The sequence below is a fragment of the Leucopleurus acutus genome (assembly GCF_964270905.1).
Source record: "Leucopleurus acutus genome assembly, chromosome: 7".
In the NCBI taxonomy this organism is placed as follows: domain Eukaryota; kingdom Metazoa; phylum Chordata; class Mammalia; order Artiodactyla; family Delphinidae; genus Leucopleurus; species Leucopleurus acutus.
The window spans coordinates 44133103-44156188 of record NC_139150.1 but is presented as its reverse complement, the minus strand read 5'-3'; the positions used below and the strand labels follow the sequence as shown (position 1 = coordinate 44156188).

The 23086-nt window shown below is 42.5% G+C and overlaps 1 protein-coding gene across 4 annotated transcripts in view; it reads left to right on the top strand.

Moving 5' to 3' along the window:
• The window catches only part of PCSK5 (proprotein convertase subtilisin/kexin type 5), a 452417-nt gene that overhangs the window by 21514 nt on the left and 407817 nt on the right, over nt 1-23086 (top strand). For all 4 annotated transcript variants that reach the window (XM_082843248.1, XM_082843247.1, XM_082843246.1 and 1 more), the window contains exon 2: nt 15304-15408. In XM_082843248.1, the coding sequence (XP_082699374.1) occupies nt 15304-15408 (105 nt within the window). The remainder of the gene's footprint in view (nt 1-15303; nt 15409-23086) is intronic.

Genomic DNA, 23086 nt, shown 5'->3' with positions numbered 1-23086 from the left:
ATGGGACAGCAAGTGAAAAGGTCCTGAGGCTAGAAAGGAGGCCAATGGGGTTGGATTGAGTGAAGGGGAGAAGTGTTAGAAGATGACAATAGAAAGGTAAATAGGAGCCAGATCTGGTAGCCCTTCTTGGGCCAAATTAACCCTATTTTTTTTAATTATAAAAATAACAGGAAGTAAATGGCCAGTTTTACAAAGGGGTATATAACATTATCTTAATTACTCATAAAAAACAGTGTAAGAGGGCTTCCCTGGTGGCGCAGTGGTTGAGAGACCGCCTGCCGATGCAGGGGACACAGGTTCGTGCCCCGGTCCGGGAAGATCCCACATGCCGCGGAGCAGCTGGGCCCGTGAGCCATGACCGCTGAGCCTGCGCGTCCGGAGCCTGTGCTCCGCAACGGGAGAGGCCACAACAGTGAGAGGCCCGCGTACCACAAAAACACCCCAAAAAACAAAAAACAGAACAGTGTAAGGGAAAGCACTTTAAAGGTGGAAATTAATATTGCTGTTACCTAGGATAAAACAAGACAAAAACATGTGGCCTGATGAGTTATTGATCCTGTTTACAAAATTGTAAAATTCTGAAAGTGGGCAATGGTGCTAAAACATGCAGATCATCCAAAACACTGGCATTAGTTTTACACGTGTTTTGGGCCAAGTGTACGCATGGAGGTGAGGGGCAACAGATCTACCTTGGTGGTGTTTTGCTTAAACTGATGTTCAGATGTTGTTGCCTGTGAGTATTCATCCACAGAAGAACTGAATGTCAGCTGGGAACTGGCATCAGATTAAATATCTGCCCCTAGATGATTGAAAGATTAGATAGTCCATTTGTGCAGAATTACGAATTTATAGCCCTTGGATAGCATGGACAGATAGTATCAATAAAGCAGGACTCCAAGAGGAGACATTGATAATTTAATGCAAATAAAGCCTTGTTTTATAAATTGAGCGTATGTGCTGGTATAATTATGATGATATTTGGGGCTACTTTATTCATTTTCCCTGTGCTTGATGAACTCTCATTCGGATGGATGAAAATAGCATTTTTCTACTAAGACATCTGTTGAAATACCAAAACATTTTACTTGAAAAGAGGAAGAAAAACATATTCTGATCTTTACGGCTTGAGGTATTTATTGAAAATCTAGAAATCATTATTCATCCTTCACCTGAAAAGAAAAAGCTATGAAGATATAGTCCACATAAAGTAGAATATGGCAGGACCCAATGGTTATTGGGAGACGACTTTTGATTTTTAATAGTTACAATTATTAGTATGTATATCACCTGTGAAATTTTAGTTCTGAAACTTTACTCACTTGGTTATGGAATGAACTGATCTATCACAGATAACTACACCTCTCTTAGTACTGTGAACATTATAAATGTTTTTAATTATCTCCTAGAATTGAGTTTGCATAAAATTCTACTTGAAATCCAATTTCATTTTAAATATAGATTGGGCTCAGAGCGTTTTAAAAGGGTAAAGCCTGTAATTAAAACCCTTTTTTACTATGTAGATTGTATGGGCATATGGCGGGGTAGGTTTGTACTTCATCTTGACTGCATGGGTCTAGATGGACAGCAATGTGCTTGTGTCCTTTTTTGGATGTTTTTTTCATCAGCCATTAATGATGGCCACTTCCTCATCTCTTGAACTTAGAGTTTGCTGAGCACGGAAATGACTGGATTCTGATTCACGTTGGGGTGGAACACATGAATGTGCATTTCTGCTAAGCTCCTGATGATGCCACTACTGCTGGTCTGATGCCTCTCATCCTGGTGCCACACTTCAAGAACTACCAATTTATATAGATTTTTACTTACTTTCAAGGCAGTTATATTAGGTGTAGAGTTAACAGCACTTAGGAGACTGAGCCATTTATGCTTTCTCATCTTTGTTTCAAAATTACCAGCCATATTTTCAGAGTTTACAGTAGCTTCAAATGACTCCATCATTTAGCATAATCAGTCATATTTTGTTGTGGCTAAGGTGGTCACGTTCCTGGAAAGCAGGTCTGTACTAAAATACGTTGCAAGACTTCATTCCTTTGATAAAAGGAAAGATTTACATATTGTGAATGTTGAAGTGGTTGCGATGGATTTAGGGAAGCTCCTTAATCAAATAAAGCCAATTTGATAATATATTTAATCCAAACAGCTTTTTAAACTTTTTGCTTTTCCATTTGCATCACCTTTCCAACTAACTCACTTTGATGACCGGGCTTTCCCCTATGGACATTTTTTGGGGATCAGGTTTATTTGAGGTATCATTTGCATACAGTAACATTCCCTGTGTATTCCTGTAGGCTTTGATGAATGCATATAGTCATGTAAACACCTCCATAATAAAGATACAGAGCAATTCTGTCACCTCAGAAAAACTCCCTAGTGCTCCCTTGTAATCAGCCTGTTGCTTCACCCCCAATTCGTGGCAACTGCTAATGTATTTTCTGGTCTACTTGCCTCTTCCAGAATGTCATATTAGTGGAATATGCATTTATGTATAACATTTTGAACCTGGTCTCTTTCCCTTGTTACAGTGCATTTGAGATTCATCCCTAATTAATCAATCAATAATGCGTTCCTTTTAATTGATGAGTGGTATTCCATTGTATGGATTCACTGGGTTGTTTATTCATTCACCACTTGTAGGCCAGTGGGTTGTTTCCAGTTTTTGGTGATTATGACTAAAGCCACTATAAACATTCATGTACAAGTTTTTGGATGAACACAAGTTCTTATTTTTCTTGGAGAAAAAATTTAGGAGTGGGATTTCTGGGTCATATAGTAAATGAATGTTTAATTTTGTAAGAAACTGCCAGACTGTTACCCAACAACACTGTATGACCTTCGATTTACCTGCATCCTCACCATCACTTGGTGTTGCTGTTTTTTTTTTTTCTTTTATTTGATCTATTCTACTAGTTGTGTATCTGTGACATCTTTAATACCAATGACCAATAGCTGCCTACAGTGGCAACGCCTCAGGAGCTATAAAAGTAGGTCCCAACTTCACATCTGCCTAGATGGAGAAATTCACGCCTGGCTCCATACCTCACCCACCTGTCATCTGCCATTGTGCTACAGATGCTGTTGCTTATCCCCTGCTCTGGACCCTGTTTTTAAGTTCACTACCCTGCAAGTGTTAACCCTGCCAGTCCCCGGGAAGGACCAAGATAGGGACAAAGGAGCAAGGCATCTCTGAACAGCCATTAGAAAAGACACGGAGCTTCTCCATCTAATAAGTTTTTTAACTGAGGGTGACAAGGCCATCAGCTGTCTTGAGCACACATAGTTTCTATCACGTGTTCTTTTTTTTTTTTAACATCCTTATTGGAGTGTAATTGCTTTACAATGGTGTGTTAGTTTCTGCTTTATAACAAAGTGAATCAGATATACATATATCCCCATATCTCCTCCCTCTTGCGTCTCCCTCCCACGCTCCCTATCCCACCCCTTTAGGTGGTCACAAAGCACCGAGCTATGCGGCTGCTTCCCACTGGCTATCTATTTTACATTTGGTAGCTATCACATGTTCTTAATGCTCACAGCTTCTACTTTCGGAATCTTTCTTTTTAAGAATAAAACGTGTGGGCTTTCCTGGTGGCGCAGTGGTTGAGAGTCCGCCTGCCGATGCAGGGGATGCGGGTTCGTGCCCGAGTCTGGGAAGATCCCACATGCCGCGGAGCGGCTGGGCCTGTGAGCCATGGCCGCTGAGCCTGCGCGTCCGGAGCCAGTGCTCCGCAACGGGAGAGGCCACAACAGTGAGAGGCCCGCGTACCGCAAAAAAAAAAAAAAAAAAAAGAAAGAATAAAACGTGTCATTTAAAATTCTGTAGAGCTCAGACTAGCCTCTGTTTACCAGTATGATAAAATATTGGAAATTACTAATCTGGTTATACTAAATACATATTTCTAAAAACTTTTTTTGGGGGGAGAGATGGCTTTTGAAATAATTAAGGGGATGAATAAAAGAACAAAACATACCAGTTACAATAGTGCTGAGATCACATTAGTTAGATATTTTCTCATTTACACGTACTTTAATTAATTAGATAGGAATAATTGAATGGAGATTGCAGAATTCAGAGTAAATTGTTCTATTTCTGCAGAATGAGATGGATGGATTAGAATAGTGGTTGTTCACCTGTAGAATCACTTAGAATGCTTTTTAAAAGAAAATACTCATGCCCTGGCTTTTAACTCAGATCCTTATGTCAGAGTCTCTGGGGTGGACATGGGGGGAAACGAACACTTAGTATTTTTTTTTAGCCTCCATGTTATTCTAATGTTTAGCAAGGGTTGAGAATCATTGAATCTAAAGAGAAAATTTACTGTTCCTGGGGTAATTCTAGAAATGTTGCCACCTATCAAAATAGGTACTATTTTGTGTTTGTTTCCATGTAGTACGTGGAAATGCTTTCAAGTTGCAACAGTGATCAGTAATGAAAGGAGTAATACAGATCTAAATATAGGCTGCGTGTGCTCATTCTCGCTCAGCCTTTCTTAGACTCTTACTTCGTGTGTGTGTGTGTGTGTGTGTGTGATGTGTGTCTTATAAGCAGGTGGAATAGTTTAAATATTAAACAATTTCTTTTCATTTCTCCAGAAATTACTTACAGATGAGTTTTAAAAGCTCTTGGAAAGAATAACTGACTATAAATAGCAGTAATAAATGTTTTTATCTGAGGAATACAGTACACGGATTATATTACATTAAGGATATAATTATTCATTTTGGATGAAATTGGATCAAAGAAAATAAAAGCCTAATGCCGTTTACAGTTCATTCTTAAATAACTGTTCCAAACATGTTCTACGTTGAATGTTAAACCCCATCCTTATCTATAATGGACTAATATGAAAATTATTTCAGTTCTCTTGGGAGAAATATTCTGATTCAATAGGGAAAATGTAAATTTCAAACTTGCAGTTGACAGAGCAGGGTTGTCAGAGTCAAGTCAGAATGTTATCTGCATCTTAGCAGGGTCTTTGTCTTGTTCACTCCGTCTCCAGGGTCTCTGGATCAGTGCTTGACATAGAGTATGCTCTCAGTAAATAAGTGAATGTCTTGGCAGGCTGTAAATGTATAGAGTAGGATATAGAAAATGACATTCAATATTCAACAGAAATGTAAATTTCTATCATTTACATTTAAGAAATTAAACTATAGACTGGAGGAGAACCAAATTAAAAAGGCCATCTGAGGATTTTTCAGCTGGCCAAGTTCATTCAGCTAAAAATAGTTCAATTCTAAGCTACTTCTAATAGAAATACATTGCCCAGGGAGGTCATGGGATCATGGCTCCATCCTGGCTCCACCATACCTAGAGTTGAGCTGTGTTATGTTCTGGGTTCCAAGTTTTCTGGGAAGGCAATATGGATGTTGGCACATCTAGGGGAAGCAACCTTGCAAAGGCTTGTCACATGAGAAAAAAATGGAAAAACTCGGATGTTCAACCAAGAACAGGGAAGACCCAGTAGGGACGTGTTGGCTGTCTGGCATGCAGAAGAGGGATGACCCTATGGGGTTGGCCTCACAAGCTAGAACCAGGAAGGAGGAGTAGATTTAGACTAATTATCTGGAAGAACTTCCTAACAAATGGACTGTCTCAGAAAATGCAGTGCTCTATGTTTAAAGGTTGAAGAATGGATTCCTGCATTCAGTGAGGAAAGGCAGATCAAAATCCTGTTAAGGTCTTTTCCAACTCTGACATTCTCTGATTTGCTTCAAGGGAAACTTCCTGTCCTGTGTGAATAGCGGGGTAGACTGTAGGTTTCTCACTTGAACTTGGGAAAATCTGGTCCTCGCTCTGTTTTTTCTGTCTTACATTTTCTTGGTGAAATTGCTGTGTCCGTTTCTTGCTTGCTTGGGATTTGTAGACAGGATGTTTTTGATCACCCGCTTTTAAGATGAACTATTGGGACCTAGATTCTGCTATACTCTGCTGATCAGGTAGCTTGAGAATAAAATAATGAGGCCTCATCTTGGTGAGGGCAAAGGAGTGGGATGGGGTGGGGATATTTGAGTGTGCATACTGAATTAAATGTGGTGATAGAAAACCCTTTGAATACATTTTAAATGAAACACAAAGTGCTATGACTAGAAAAAGCTTAGATTTTTGAAATCAGACTCAGACATTTCCTCACTTGGGCATGTTACTTAGCCTCTCCCAGGTTTGGACCATTTCCTTCTCCATAAAATTAGAATAATTCTCCTTCCTTTGCAGGGTTGTTGGAGAGATTGGAGATAATGTAGGAAAGCAGTAAGTGGTACCTGTTGTTATTAGTAGTATTAATTACACGTTGGCTTTGAATAAACAGCTGCTTACGGGTTCTCTTTTGCTGGGCCAGTTGCTTTATCTTGCTTTTCAGTTTGTTTTGAGGATTAAGCAAGAGAATGCTAACGAAGTGCTGAGCAGAGTACTGGGCTGATACTAATCACTATTTTTATACTGGTGTAGCTACTTAGAAATTGATAACTGAATACCCAGAGAGTCCTGAAGATTATGAAGAATAAACAGGCTCCAAATACAAATAGTCTAGTTTCGTTTCCTTTGCTTCTCATGGATGTCTGCTGAGATACCAGTTCTACCTAGTATTAGTTTCCTCTTGCTGCCGTATGTAACAAATGATCACACACTTAATGGCTTAAAACAACAGAAAATTAGGGCTTCCCTGGTGGCGCAGTGGTTGAGAGTCCGCCTGCCGATGCAGGGGACACGGGTTCGTGCCCCGGTCCGGGAAGATCCCACATGCCGCAGAGCGGCCGGGCGCGTGAGCCATGGCCGCTGAGCCTGCGCGTTCGGAGCCTGTGCTCCGCAGCGGGAGAGGCCACAGCAGTGAGGGGTCTGCATACCGCATTAGAAAAAAACAAAACAAAAAAACACAAAATTATTATCTTTCAGTTCTGGGGCCGGAAGTCCTAACCTAAAATGAAGGTGTCATTAGAGTTGCGTTCCTTCCAGAAATCCTAGAGGAGCCTCATCTCCTTGCCTTTTCCAGCTTCTAGAAGCCACCAGAATTCCTTGGCTTGTGACCCCTTCCTCCATCTTCAGAGCCAGCAACATAGCATCTTCAAATCTCTCTCTCTTTTCCTTCTTTTTCTTTCTCCCTCTCCCTCTCCCCATCTCTGATCTCTGTTTCCTTCTCTCTCTGTGCTTCTGCCATCACACCTCTCTGACTTTGCTCTTATAAGGACTCTTGTGATCTCATTGGGCCCACCCGGATAATCCAGGATAATCTCTCCATCTCAAAACCCTTAATTTAATCACAGCTGCAAAGTTCGTTTTGCCATATAGGGTGACATAGTTACAGGCTCCGAGGATCAGGATATGAACATTTTTAGGGGGCCGTTATTCAGCTGTCACATTCCTGCATATCTTAGAAAGTTGCTGTAAAATCACAGAGGTTATACATCTTTCCTTGAGCATCCTGATGAAAAATAAAATGATTATAGTTCTGTTGCTCTGAATTCATGTATTCTAATGTCATTCTCTAAAGAGCTGAGTGACTGACTTGAAACTAAAGTCTAAGGAAGACATTTTTCATGTCATTTGTGGTGTTTCATGGAGTAACATCCAAGATGCTTGGTGCCAGGTGTTGTACTTGTTAAGCGTAGAATGCCCCTTGAACTTCAAGGTGAAGGTGTGCCTTAAAGATAATTCCTTTTTTTAAAAAATTTTTTTAATTTTTATTTATTTTTGGCTGTGTTGGGTCTTTGTTGCTGCGTGCGGGCTTTCTCTAGTTGCGGCAAGTGGGGCTACTCTTCGTTGAGGTGCGTGGGCTTCTCATTGCGGTGGCTTCTCTTGTTGCGGAGCACGGGCTCTAGGCGCGCGGGCTTCAGTAGTTGTGGCTCGCGGGCTCTAGAGCAGAGGCTCAGTAGTTGTGGCGCATGGGCTTAGTTGCTCCGCGGCATGTGGGATCTTCCCGGACCAGAGCTTGAACCTATGTCTCCTGCATTGGCAGGCGGATTCTTATCCACTGCGCCACCAGGGAAGCCCTTAAAGATAATTTCTCACCTAAAGGAGACACTAATGTAAGTTCCTTGGGGTCAACGGTAGAACAGGAAACTGAGAGCAAGTTCCTTGCCCCCCACAGAGGACAGGAATGGGCTCTCTCTCACTCTCAAAGATGCTTGTCAACACTTTCTCTTTTGGATCTGTTCAAAGTAGATAGAAATATCCCTAGAAAACATCCCCTCTGTGTACAACTCTTAGGAGCACAGTCTTCTGGGTAACTGTTTTAAATTCATCCTTAGAAACCTTTTATTTTAAACATCTTTTAGAGTAGGTGAGAACATATGCTCTGGAGTTAGACTGCCCAGAATCAACCTGAGCTTGGCCCTTTGCTGTGTGGCCCTAGGCAAGTTCGTAAACTTTGTGAGCTTCTGCTTCCGTGCATATAAAATGGAAATCGTGATACCTACTTCATATGGCCTTGAGGACACAGTGCAATGATGCTGGGCACTTAGTTTGTACTTCATAAATATTAGCAATTCATCAGATTTCTGCAGTGAGTTGCCTTCTAATTTAATATTTAATAAGTTCAACAGCCTTGTTATAAATATCACGTTTGTTCAGTGATTCCAATAGATCATTGACCATGATGAAATAAGAGAGGGAAATACAAAGGCAGACTTTGGTGATTAGGTGGTTGTTGGTAGTAAATTCTTAATTTTCAGATATGTTTACATGTAATAATGTCATTCATTCATTCAACATTTATTAAGTATAAAGTGTATGTTATATGTTAATGTTGTATCACAGAAAGGGTTATAAAGAGATTTGCAAGAAGCCTTCCCTAAGGTTTAGAGACATGCTCACTGCTGCTTTGATTTCCTGAAGATCAGGGACCATTCATTCATTCATTCATTCATTCTAACATTTATTGGGTATGCCTGGCACTGTTAATAGGAGCTAAGTCTAATTCAGCAGTGAACAAAACAAAAATTCCTGACCTATGGAGCTAACATTCTAGTAGGGGAAGACCAGCAATAAATGGGACAAATAAAGGGAATATATAATATGTTAAGTGGTGATAAATGTGAAGGGGAAAAATAAATCAGGGAAGGGGCAGTGGGGTGTGCTGGAGACAGCAGTTTCAAATTGGGTGGTCAACTGGGTGGAAATCTTCCCTGAGAAGAGAGCATTTGAGCAAACACCTGAAAGCAGAGAGGATGTGAGTTATGGAGATTTCTAGAAGGGCATTCTGGGCAGAGGAAAAGCAGGCGCAAAGGCCCTGAAGTTGGAGTGTTCTTGGTGACTTTGGGGAAAGCAATCATGGCCACCTTCTCTTTGATTCTCCTTTGAATGTTATAGAGTCTGAAATACAGAAGGCAAGTAATTAAAATGGTTTTAATATTCTCAGGGAAGTACAAATGAGGCATCGCAGTCAAATTTTAATGAAGGGAAATCAGTATATCCAGGCGGTGCTTCTGTAGCTTTCTGTCTGAATGGAATTTAGCAAGCAGGAGTTTCAAACTTTAACTCCTGGATGTTGGAGACTGATCGGCAAGAACAATTGTCTTGGTTCCTCCCCACCTCACCTGAGAGGGTGGGAGGAGATCTGAGCTGAAGAGCCCCAGGTCACTGGGTTCTCACGTTTCCCAATCTCTGAATCATTCTACAGATGGGAAAGACAACCAGAGATCAGTAGAGGAGATATAACTTTTGAACTCGCCATTATTGTGGTATAATTGATATACTCCCCATCGCAGCCATTTCTGTGTAAGATTGGATGAGTGTTGACAAATGTACATACCCGGCCGGGGTTGTGCTGATAAATACTAAACAAGTGACTGATCAGGGAAAAAAGAAGCCCTAATTTGTAGCCTTTGCCAGTTTTTCCTGATGTGTTAAAAACTTCCATCATTGTTGATGTCAAGTCAGCAATGTGATGTCCCTGCAGAGGGTGTTGGGAGAAGATGCAGTTGGATCTGGCAAGCCTGCAATGAGCTGGTTCCAACATGCCGGAGCACTAACCACTGATGGAATTACCACCACAGTCATGATATAGAACATTTCCCAAACTCAAAAGTTTCTCCAGGCTTTCCCCAAGGTTATCACTCATCTGTTTGCTGTCACGATAGAGTAACTGTCCTAGAACTTCTTACCAATGGAATCATACAGTGTATCCTCTTTGTGTCAGCATGCTGTTTTGACCTTCATCCACGTAGCTGCATGCATCAGAGTTTTGTTCCTTTTTATTGCTGGGTATTCCATTCTGTAAATATACCACAAGTGATTTATCCATTCACTTGTTGATAGACATTTGCATTATTTCCAGTTTGGGGCTATTATTAAGAAAGCTGCTATAAGCATTTATGTTTGAGTTTTGTTTGGAAATAGGTTTTCATTTCTCTTGGGTAAATACTGTAAATGAAATGGCTGGGTCATGAGGAGGATATATGTTTCATAAGAAATTACCAAATGATTTTTCAAAGATGTTGAACCATTTTCTACTCCCGCTGGCAATGTATGAGAGTTCCGATGCTCCGTAATCTCATTAAGAATGGGTATTGTCTACCTTTTAAATTTTAGCCATTTTGGTATGTGTATAGTGCCATTATGATTTTAATTTGCATTTGAGCATCTTTTTACATGCTTATTGGCCATTCGTATATCTTTTGTGAAATGTCTGTTCAAACTTTCGCCCATTAAAAAAATTTTATCTGTAGGCTGATAGTAAATAACTTTTCGAAAAGGAGTACAGAATTTGGGGAAATCTGTAAGTTGGACAGGGCAGGAGGGAAAACAAGGCAAACAAGCAGCCTGAGAGAGCTGACAGGTTCATCGAGGTGGCCACAGTGCTTTCATTCAATGAGTTAGATAAAGCATGTAGACTAGTTCCTGGCACAGAATAAATGTTGATATTATTATTAACTTTAAAATTATATTATTAAATATTACTATTTATTTTAACAGCAAAGGGAAGCCACTCAAGGATTTGAAGCTGGCGTATGAACTATGACAGTCAAATGTACATTTATAACCTTATGCTGGCTACTGTATAGAAAGACTTGAGAGAGCAGATTGGTATGAATGGCTGTGAGAAGCCAAGAAGCCAGTGTAGTCATCTAACAGGATGTTAGAGCAGACACAGTGGGTCATCCGTAGCCTGTGGCTCAGTGGTGCCTGTAGCCCATGACTCAAAAGGTACATATCTTTGAGGATCTCTAAGTTGTGCAAGATTGTATATATATAAAGCTACGTTTTCAGAAATTCTCATCTGTCCAGTTTGGAATATTCAGGGGAGCCAACTACTGAATCCACTGCTTGGTCTGCTTTGGAAGGCATTCAGTATTGACTATTAAATAGCTTGGAGTATCAATCAGGAGGGCCAAGTTTTCAGAAAAGGCCCCCAAAGCCACCCCACAGCATGGGCCTACACCGGAGCTGCTGCTTCTGCCTCAGTGAGGAAGCTGAGGAAGGAGGAAGCTACCCTATGATGCCCCTGTAGTTCTTCTAAAATCTCTTACCAACTGACTGACAAAACAGGATGTGCAAATGAATGCCCAGAAAGCTAGCAACCAGGTACTAAGACCTTTAGCCACAGCCACCACTAAACACGAAAATGCCTCCAGGAGCATGCCTCACGATGCCACAGTCTGCCTTTGATTGGTAGAACCTTATCACATTCAGAACCCTGGCTGCATAGAATTTAGCTCTGCAGCATAGGAAGGCTCACTAGAAGGATGTCGGAATGCGTCTTGTGAGCCCGTTGACGGGATGCACCATGAAACTTAACTAAATTCACCCCGATGCTAGGCATTCGACAAAGATTCACACTTTACCCCCTCACAATACCAGCTGTGTACATTCGGGCACTACCAGAGCCTCAATAGCCTCCTTTATCAAGTTGGAGGTAATAATATTTGTCTTCAGAAGCTCTTCGGGAGGTGAAGTTAAATGTAATAACATGCGGAAGAGCAGCAAGATGCTTGGCACGTGGCAGGCATTCTGTAATTGAGGCATCAGCCCATCAGTGAACACCATTCCATAACCCTATAGAGGAAACAGAATCCCTGAAAGATGGAGATTAAATAGAGTGTACTGCTAAAGAGATTTAATGGCCCCAATAGAAGTGGCCCTTGTATCAGTCCCATGGAATTGGGGGAGCGTATTTGCCCCTGGAAAAGTAGGTGGGATTTGTGTGTGTGCTATTTCACGTGTTCATTTGTATTATTTGTTCATTTTTGGTTAGTTTCATTTAAAACAATAATGCAGCCACATAAATCATGAAAAGAAAATCCCTCTTTTCCAGTTTGTCAAGTTTCCTTCTTGAAATATCCTGTGCCTATAAGCACACGTCATCTAGAGTCTTCCTTTTTTCTCCTACAAAAATTGGGTCATATTATATGCCTCTTTTGCACCTGTATTTCTTTCTTTCTTTATCCACTACCTTGGAGACAATGCATTTCAGTTCATATAGAACCAGTCGCCTACTGATGGCAGCTGGTTGTTTGCATTCTCTTGCTTTTACAAAATTTGCTCTAACTAACATCCATTCTTTGACGTACATGACTCTACCTATAGAATCAATGTTAAGAAGTGGAAAGGCTAGGTCGAAGGTTAAGTACTGTGTATAATTTTATTGATATTGCCAAATGGCTCTCCACACACTTGTACCGTGGTACGCTCTTTACTGATCCTGTACGAGCCGCATTTGTGCCAACATCCTTGCCAACAGTGTATCATCAACCCTTTTGATTTTTGGCCAGTGAAATAAGGGAAGTGAAATAAGGGAGGTGATACCAGGGCAGATTAAGAGGAATCCTGCCAAGAGACAGAGGTGAGGGATTAATTAGAGGATAGGAGGTGAGGGAAGGTAGGATTTGAATATAAACTTAGAAGGGAAACTCATAACCTTCTGCTACTTACTATGTGCTGGACAGTGACTTGACTAGGCAGTGTACCTGCTATTACGTTCAATCCTTATAACCACACTAACCCATAAACACTATTATCCCCCATTAGACTCTGACGCCCAGTCTCTGTCCACTGTACCTCCTGTGTCCTTATTTCACAGTTGAGGAAACCAAGGCCCAAAGAGGGTAAGTGATGTATCCAAAAATCCCAGAGCAAGTTAAGTCAGGACAAGGGTTCCGCTTTCCAGCTCCATGTACCCTGCATTAGGCCAGCATTCTGGTGTGTACCATTGAAGCCACAAAGGATCTGAATATTTCTTCAGGGTGTATTTCATCCACAGTTTGAGTTTAATAGTTGAGTTGAATTCAGTCATTTCCTATAGTCGAAGAGGTTCCATAATAGTTGAGTGGACATGATCTTAAACATACTGGCGCTTTTCACGTTGATAAAAAGTTCTTCCTCAGAGATTCTCTGTTCCTTTCCACAAAAACTACTGTATTTACTCGAGCATTCTTTTTTTTCTTTTTTTTTCTTTTTTTTTTTTTTTTTGCTGTACGCGGGCCTCTCACTGTTGTAGCCTCTCCCGTTGCGGAGCACAGGCTCCGGACGCACAGGTTCAGCGGCCATGGCTCAGGGGCCCAGCCGCTCTGCGGCATATGGGATCTTCCCAGACTGGGGCACGAACCTGCGTCCCCTGCATGGGCAGCGGACTCTCAACCACTGCGCCACCAGGGAAGCCCCCAAGGAGCATTCTTGACAGAAACTATGTGAGGTGAAAGCTCTAAGCTTCTTGGGATTTTAAGATTTCTGATAGAGGATTATGCAGCCCCTCCTGAATTCTACCCCTACTCCTCTGGAATTTTAAAGTTGGCCTGTAAAACCCTCCTTGAAACACCCGTGGAGACTGGGACTGGCACCTGTGCCCTCTTCCTCATTGTTTTCTACTGCTTCAGAGTCCAGAATCATTGAGATTAGAGGTTTCAGCTAGGATTGCCTCATTTCCTACTTGTTTTCAGAGTCCAAAATCTCTTCTGTGTACATCTGGGCAGTTCCACTTGAATCAGAAATGGGAGACTTCAGGCATTCAAATTTAATGAAGATAAGAAACATTCAATTAGAGCATGAAGTCCCAGTGAGGAGATGACTCTTAACTGGCACAGAAATTTGGTTGATCCTCCTTATTGGAAGGGCGGGACGATGATTGAGAATGTGATGAAAAGATGGGAATGAAAAGTAAACCTTTTATCTGAAAAAATTAAGCTGGGGCAATGACTTTTTTTTCTTTTTTTTTTATCAATTAAGAAGGCCTAACTTTTGAATTGTCCTAATTGGAAAACATCTTGATGATGGTCATTCTTTAGGGTAGAGCAATGGTGCTCTAAATGCATTTGCCCAAGGCGAGTAAAGTGTCAGTGGTAAAGAATGGAATTTGACAGCTGTAGTGATCTGAGAAATGAACTGGCTTGAAGTCCAATTTTATAGATAATGAAACTGAGACATAGTAAGTATATGCGATTTAGCTAAGAAGACACTTCTGGTGACCGTCAGCCGAAACTAGAACCAAGCTCTCCTGCCTTAGCTCATTGTATGGTTTAATTTCCATTATGTGATCCACATTTTACAGTCTGCTGAAAGAATATGATTGTTTGGAATTGTGTTAGTTTGTTTTCTTAGAATGGACAGGGATTTATTTTTACAGCTATCCTAAACAGACCTGTTTTTAACTGAAGAAAGGGGTACATAAATGAGAAAACTAATTCGTTAAAGAAATGGTTAAGATAAAGTCGATTGAACTATTGTCACACAGGAAGCTTAGCTGATAGGTAGGACGTGTGATCTTTGTTTTGTTTTAGAAATTGCCATTCATTCCACTTTTAGTTTTGCAACACATGAATAAGAGCTATGTATTTATACTGTCTGCTGAAGTCAGGAAACAAACTAAGTAGTGTTTTCTTTGCGAATGATCAATTGCTTAGGACTTGTTTCAAATTAACGATATAAATAATCTAACAAGGTCTTTCATTGTACATTTCTCGGAGCAAACCAAATGCGATGTGTTTTTATAACCAGATAGCTATTTGATATTTGTTTCTCTTTCATACATTTGGATACAGATTGATATAGAATTACTTAAAATGCTGCATATAAATTAAACATTAAAAGGGAGATATGGAGAGCCCAAGCTGCCCCATTATAATCTTTAGTTCCACGGTCACCGCCTCAAGGACACTCCATTTCATATCACATGTCCTTCTTTTGAAAAGTGATCACCAAGCTTCAAGTAACATTTAAGCATGGCCAGCAACTGCATAATTTATGGACCTTTTCTTTTTTTTTTTTGCTTTTGTGTTCTTATTTTAATGAAAAACCAGGAAAACAGAAGACTTTTCATACGTTAACTCTCTTATATTCTTTCCCTCCTGCCTTTGCAGATCGGGGCCCTGAAGGATTACTACCACTTCTATCACAGCAGGACGATTAAAAGGTCAGTTCTCTCAAGCAGAGGAACACACAGTTTCATTTCAATGGAACCAAAGGTAAGAAGAACCAGTTGGGTGGGGACCAAGAGGCAGAGCTTCTGCATTTTTCATTGGTAACATCACACTAGGAACTGGTGACCAGCACGAAAGCTTACATTTCAAGAGCTGTCATACTATCCTTTGGTCCAATATCTTTGCTTCCTCTTGAGACCAAAAATAGGCAGTGGCTTGATTTTTTATTGAAGTGCCCTTATCATCCCAGTTGTAGAACAGCCCAGGGGTATCAGAAGTAGGAGTTGTCATGGAGAAATGAGAAGGAGTGTATGTGGGGACAGATAGGGATGGATTCAGAAGTATTGAGGTCTTAAGAAGACCATACTATCTGCCTATTTGCATACAGATCTGAGGTTCTATCTGAGCTCTGTAGAGGAGTCTCTTCCAGAACCCTTAGGTCAGGCCTTAGGTCACCACGAATCCTTGTAGTTTCAACGGGCATTAATAGAGCCATGCCACTGGTGGCCCAGGGCCTAGACCATGGCCTAGACCATGTCTGAGACAGGAGGGATTCTGAGCACAGAAGGGACAGAAGCTGGCTGTGCTCCTCTTGGAAGCTCAACAGGGATCTTTCTTACACATTGTCTTGACCCCAATCCTTTTGGGTTGTACAGAAAGCATACTTCTAGGAGAACCTAGCAGGAGACGTGTCATGTCTAGATTCTCCCAATCCATTTTGGAGACGCCGGACAGCTTTGAAATGGGAGATAGGAAGCTGGAGGGTGTTAGGGACAAACAGGCTAATAACTGGCAACTAAAACTCTGAGGATGAGATAACCCTCTGTCCTTATTAAGTTGGAGGAAGGGATTGACTCTGACAGAGAACTGCTTGGCCTCCCAGATGTGACGAGTAAAGAGGGAGAGAGGACAGCAGTACCAGCCTGCCCTGGTTCCTCTGTGGATTCACTGTTTGTCACTTACTGATCAGGAAGGGTTGTCTTTTCCTCATTATGGTTTGGGTTTATCATAGGAGCTCATTTTCAAATAAATTGGTCAACAAATCTATACCAGTGAGCATGGCAATCTCACCTAGAGATTCCTCAAAAATGATATTCCTTATTAAAGCAAAAAGGTCCCTGTTTGAATTAATATGCAAATCAGGTTGGCCCTTTGGAGTCCTGTCCTCGGTTATGTGCCACAGTTCCTGTTTAATTTTTGTCTGGAATATTATCACACAGTGTTCATGCTTGTGAAATTGTATCTTGGTGGTTAGAAAAAGCATGTCTGTTGTAAGGCCCAATTTTCTGTGGATTATAGGAACATCCCCTGATACTTAACACTCCGGCAGCCTGTGAATTATATGTATATTTTCCCTTTATCTCTATTCAGAATTAAATGTTACTGGAAAAGCAATCTGTTAGGATGTTCTTGAATTAGCGAAGTTTTCGAAGCAAAGTCACGTTTTTCATCTGTTAACGTTTTCCAAGCTTTCTTGAACTTTGGTAATTTAAATGATTTTAATTTCAGACCTCATGTGCATAGTCCATGTGATTTTTTTTTTTTTTTTGCGGTACGCGGGCCTCTCACTGTTGTGGCCTCTCCCGTTGCGGAGCACAGGCTCCGGACGTGCAGGCTCAGCGGCCGTGGCTCACGGGCCCAGCCGCTCGGCGGCATGTGGGGTCTTCCCGGACCGGGGCACGAACCCGTGTCCCCTGCATCGGCAGGCGGACTCTCAACCACTGTGCCACCAGGGAAGCCCAGTCCACGTGAATTTGAAAAACCGAGTACTAAATGGTTTGGGAGGTAAGAACAGAATTGAATACAGAGCTATTTCAAGCCTTAACGTTCTTTTGGGGAAGCTTGGCCTTCCATTCTTCTTATCTCAGTGCATCAAATAGCTCACGCAGGACCCAATGGAGACCTCAGCTGCTGGGACACGTAGTGCCTGGCATGTATGTCCTCCCCCACCCCGCCCAGAGGAACAGAGCCAGTTCAGGCCAGCCCCAGGGTACATGCTCAGTTCCTCTTCCTCCTCCATATAAAGAATACCCTAGGATAGGACTGTACCTTGCTTCTCACTCCTCATTCTGATGCCACCTGCCCCTCATTGCCGCCCAGCTGTTTATACAGAAGGGCCACTGTTCTACCAACTTTGCAGATTGGGGATTGCCTGCAGTTTCTTTCAGACATTTCTTAAAGTCCGATCATTCCTTCCATTGGCCATTGCTTGAGCGTCTAATATATGCCAGGCCCTGTGTTAGGCTCTGGGGATTTGGGGATAGGGTGTTGCCCTCAGGGAACTCTCTGCAGCCTCCCACAGTAGCTTTCAGGGAAACACAAGACGTTACAGTGCTTCTCAGTGTTGGGGACGGAAGAGCAAAGGAGATGGGGGTCTACTACATTCCTCCTCCTTCTCCAGCTCCCTCCGCGAAAAGCTCAGGCCGCCACTTAGGTTAAGGTTCCTTTTTAATTAAAACAACAACAACAACAACAAATGTTACTTACAGAGAAGTTGCAAAAACGTTATGAGGAATTCCTGTATTCACTTCCCAGATTCCCTAAATGTTAACGTTTACATTTTACATCTCGTCAAACTTACTTGGTCATTTTCTCTCTCTTCTCTCTACACATGCACGCACAAGCACACATAGCTATGTATATACGTTTCTTTTTGAAAATTTGGGTGCAAATTGCAGACATGATGCCCGTTTAACTCTAAATACTTCACTGTGTATTTACCAAAACAAAGGATTTTCTGTCATATAACTGGGAGTACAATGGTTAACATTTTGGTAAAATCTGGATATTAACATTGATTCAATATTATAATCTAATCTACAGATTTTATTCAGATATTGCCAGTTGTCTCTTTTCTGGGCCAGGATCACATCAGTTGTCATATTTCCCAAATCCCCTTGGTATACTCTGTCATACTTTCCTTTCCTTCCCTCCCCTCCCCCCCCTCCCCTCCCCCCCCTTCCCCTCCCCTCCCCTCCCCTTCCCCTCCCCTCCCCTCCCCTCCCCTTCCCCTCCCTTCCCCTTCCCCTTACCCCTTCCCCTTTCCTTTCCTTTTCTTTCATGATCTAGAATTTTTTTTCAGAGTACTGGCCACTTATTTTGTAGAATCTCTCAAGTTGTGTTTGTCTGTTTCTTCATGATTAGCTGCAGGTTTGGCAGGAACACCAGAGAAGTGCTATGTCCTTCCCAGTGTATCAGATCGGGAGGCGCATGACATTGACGTGTTTCATTGCTGATGATTTTAACTTTGGTCACTTGATGAAACCTGGTGTCTGCCAGGTTTCTTTGTTTTAAAATACGATTTTCCCCCACCTAATTAATAGGCGTTTTGTGGGGAAATACTTTGAGATTATGTAAATTTCTACAGGCTGACTTTTTATTTTTCACTCCCAGCAGATCTCATGGGGAGTATAAAGTGTCCACACAACTTGCTTTCTTAGGCAGGACTCCTTTTCTTTAGTCTTGGGTGTGTGTGTGTGTGTGTGTGTGGTGGGTGATTTGTGTGCCAGAGTGGAGGCACATTTGTGATTAGGGGGACGGGACCATGTGAAATGGCTTGGTGGGAAACATTGGTGATGTGTGAAGTTATTTTTGTTCCTCATCTTCTCCAGAAAGGGAAAACACACATGGGTGAATTGCAGGGAATACACACACTCAACAGATCCTGGCATTTACTTGCTGGAGTAAATTGCATGGCTGCTTCTTCCCCCTGCTATTGTTTTTACTTAGAGGGTTCTAAAGGAGGAGATGCAAAAGTAACAACATTGTAAGAACAACCCTCCTGGTGCTAAGAAAATGCTGTGGTCGGTTGGGGCACATGAGCCCGGAGAACAAGAATAGACTGGATTCCCATATGTTAACGGTATGTTATGATTAGCTTTTAAATGACAGGGATCCGCAGACTGCTAAGACGGCATCACTACACGATAATAACACAGTTTGGCAAAAAGTGTTGGTACAATATTACAGCAGTTAGAAGGGTGAGTCTACCAGTGTTCTTGACTCACCAACTTCTCTCCAAGAGACCTAGGTTACATCTGAGAGACAGCGTTTTCAGAAGCCTCTCATTAATCTGCTTAGAAATCTTTGCCAGCCCTGTGGCCTTTTGGTCAAAGAGGGCGGTATCTACGGGAGGTCTTTGGAATGAAAGTTCTTTACCGTTCTTTAACTGCCGGTGCAGACATGGGCGGGGGTGGTGGAGGAGATACTTTTCTTTCATTCTTCTTACCCAGAACAGAAAAATCAGAATCCTGCATTTTCCATTAGAGTAGGCTTTCAAAAATAAAGAACATAAACTGTCCTTCGTTTAGCCCTTATGTCCTATTCATGTGTAGTTTGATATACGAGCCCAACTTCTACCCTTGCCCATGAGGTTTTATCTTGAAGATTCTGGCCTTTTAATCTCTTATCTTTTCCAGTCGTTTTTTTTCTGTCTTCAAATATATTTAAAGATCAATTTTTATCTAAATCTAGGATAGAATTACCTTCTGCTCTGGGCTCAGGGATGAGCAACTCTCCTGCCGTGTTTTTTCCTGAAGTTCAACTTATCAACCCGCCTCATCGCGTGGATGTGTATGGCTGTGTATCTCAAATACGGAAAAACTATTGATATAGTATTATTTATTGCAGAATCATAGGCTCCTTAGAATTAGACTTCTCTCCTTCCTATCCAATGCTAACATACCCTCTGTCATACTCCTAAAAATATTATTTTCAGATCTGTTAAACATGCCCAATGACAGAGAGCTCAGTACTGGACAAGGCAAACATTTCTATAATTAAAGAGATTTAACATGTTGAGCTAAAATTTGCTTGTCTGTAACTTCTATCCATTGATTGGATCTACTTCTACCTTCCAGACTTACACATAACAGCTCTTTAAATATTTGGAGCCCCTCTCTTAGTCTCCTGGAGCAGCAATTGTCCCTCTGTCAGGGTGGCCCAGAATTAAGTTCAAGGCTTTAGCTCACGGAGAGATTGCTCATTTGTGACATTTATATGTAAGCCATTTCCTCTGAAGAGGATTTTAGAGCAGAGCATGCAAGCACCGAACAGTGACAGCTAAAGGGCTGTAGGAAAAGGACAGGAAGGCGGAAGTGAAGTAATTGGAGGTAATTAGCGAAATCAGATAGAATCAAACCTGTGAAAGGAGAAGGGGAAGTTCAAGTTCTTGACTAATCCCTGTTGGTACCTATTGTGTCCAGAATTTGATTTTCAGGCGAATGGAGTTTCTCTTTTTGCCTCAAGGGTGAAGACGATGTGATGGAGTAAAGTAAGGGTGCAGGGGTACTTCACTGTACATAATGGTCCTGTTCCCCAAAAGTTGTACCAATCTACTTCTTATCAGTCAAACCTCATTTCTCCATGGATCCACTTTACAATTTCAGAATCAATTTATCTTCACTGAGGATTGATATGTCATTTTTCTGTGGAGACAACCAGCACGTTAGTTAACTCTTTTTTTTTTTTTTTTAACTCTGAGACAAACCATTTAAAAGTTGTTTCCATACACCTGATCTGCCAGGGGATCTTTGGAGGTAAAGAAACCTTATTCAGTTAGAAATAGATGCTCAGGAGTGTCTGAGCTCCATCTTGCCTGGCTCCCATGCATGAATCACAGCCACGCCTTTTCACTGACAAGATTCCTAGTGTCCTAGTGCAGCTTCAAAATTCATTCCACCCCGAGTACAAGTGCTTCCTGATCTGGCCGCTGCTGCACTTCCTCTCACCCCACCTGCCCTCATTCCAGCTGGTGCTCCCGTGGACTGTTTTCTCTGGCAGTTCAATTTTCTGCTCTTTGGTTTTAACTGTGATAATAACCTCATGGTTTGACTTTCTTCTGTGAAGTGCAGTTTTATAACAACATTCCTGGGCTTGTGCTGGGCGGCCACGTGCACAGATCCTGGGTGTGTTGAGGTGGAACGAGAGGGGCTGTGTTCTCTGGGGCAGGAACCCGAGGCTGTGTGTTCTTAGCCTGTGTCATAACCGTGATTGTTACGCATTTGCTTCTCAGCATCTCACCAGTGAATAAAAGCAGTTACCATATAGCTTGAGAATGCCCTGAATTCTTTTGGAAGCAGCGTGGGCTTGGGTGTGATGATGAGTGGAGAGGATGTGGACGCAATGGTCAAGGGGCATGTTGGGGGGCTGTCTTGTTCCGGGTGACCCTCTTTTTTTTTTTTTTTTTTTTTTGCGGTACACGGGCCTCTCACTGTTGTGGCCTCTCCCGTTGCGGAGCACAGGCTCCGGACGCGCAGGCTCAGCGGCCATGGCTCACGGGCCCAGCCGCTCCGCGGCATGTGGGATCTTCCCGGACCGGGGCACGAACCTGTGTCCCCTGCATCGGCAGGCGGACTCCCAACCACTGCGCCACCAGAGAAGCCCCCGTGTGACCCTCTTTAACTACATTTCACCAGTTACGAAGTGCAACCGCTATGGCAGATTCCTGTCTTTGCTTTTTGATAGCATTCCTGTGCCTTTGAAAACGCCACTAGAACGTGTAGACTCCTGGGAGAAGCGTTTCAGGCATAAGTTTGCAACCTGTGATACAGGTATAATGGCAGGATGGCTAGGAGTGTAGGAGAGACGGAAGGAGTATGTGGGTGCAGATGCCACCAAGTTCTCCGCCTTCCCTTCTTTTCTGTCTTGTTTTCAGGTCTCCCAGATGTCTGGATGATCAGAAACCAGAGAGTCAGACTGTACACTGCTGGGTTATCTGATGGGAAAGTTTGGGTCATAACCCCAATTTTTTTAGCTACTTAGGAAAAGTGGCCAAATCTTTATTAGAGAGCACATCGCAGCATTTCATTCTGAAAGGTTATAAACGCACATACCCACAGTGGCGTGCAGATAAGAAGGATGAGTAAGATGGGCCAGACAGAAAGTCCCTGGGCATAGGACAGAGTGTAGAGCCCTTGCTGTGTGTAAGGGAGCATCCGCAGCCCTGCGGCTTCCTGTTTGCAAGCTGGCTCGTGGTTGCCAGTTGAGAAGAGCCGGCAAGTCTGCACTTTCACGGGACGTTTCCCAATTTTAAATGTTGGCCAGTAATTCAGAAGTTTAAACATATTCGTGTTGGCCAAGGAAAATGCAAACGAGGGGCATCCCAGTTTGTGACCCCTGAGGTGGGCTGCATCGGGAAAGAGCGGGGGAGGCGTGAAAGGTGGGTGTTAGCACCTTCGTAACTTGGCCTCGGTCTTGCCGTCACCTGAACACTGGTTTCAGTCTGTCAGTCACGCTCTGCTGAGTGGCTCTAGTATGATTTTTCTCTGTGTCTTAGTCTCCAAACTGAAATGCAAAAATCTTTTTTTTCTTTTTTTTTTTTTGCGGGCCTCTCACTGTTGTGGCCTTTCCCGTTGCGGGGCACAGGCTCCAGACACGCAGGCTCAGCCGGGCCCAGGGCCCGGCCGCTCCGCGGCATGTGGGATCCTCCCAAACCGGGGCACGAACCCGCGTCCCCCGCATCGGCAGGCGGACTCTCAACCACTGCGCCACCTGGGAAGCCCTGAAATGCACCGATCTTTTAGATGTAAATAATTGGCTCAGAGCACTCCGGTTCTGAAGCAGACGCTGCTGCCGGTGAGGACGGAGGGTTGCGGGAGCTCGTTCTAGCTCCTCTTGTGCCTTTACCCAGTTTTCCCCTGACAACAGTCTCAACAGGAAATGAAGCCTGGAGGAAATAGGATAAGTCAAAGAAAAGAACAGAAAAAAGAAGCAAATAAAGTGA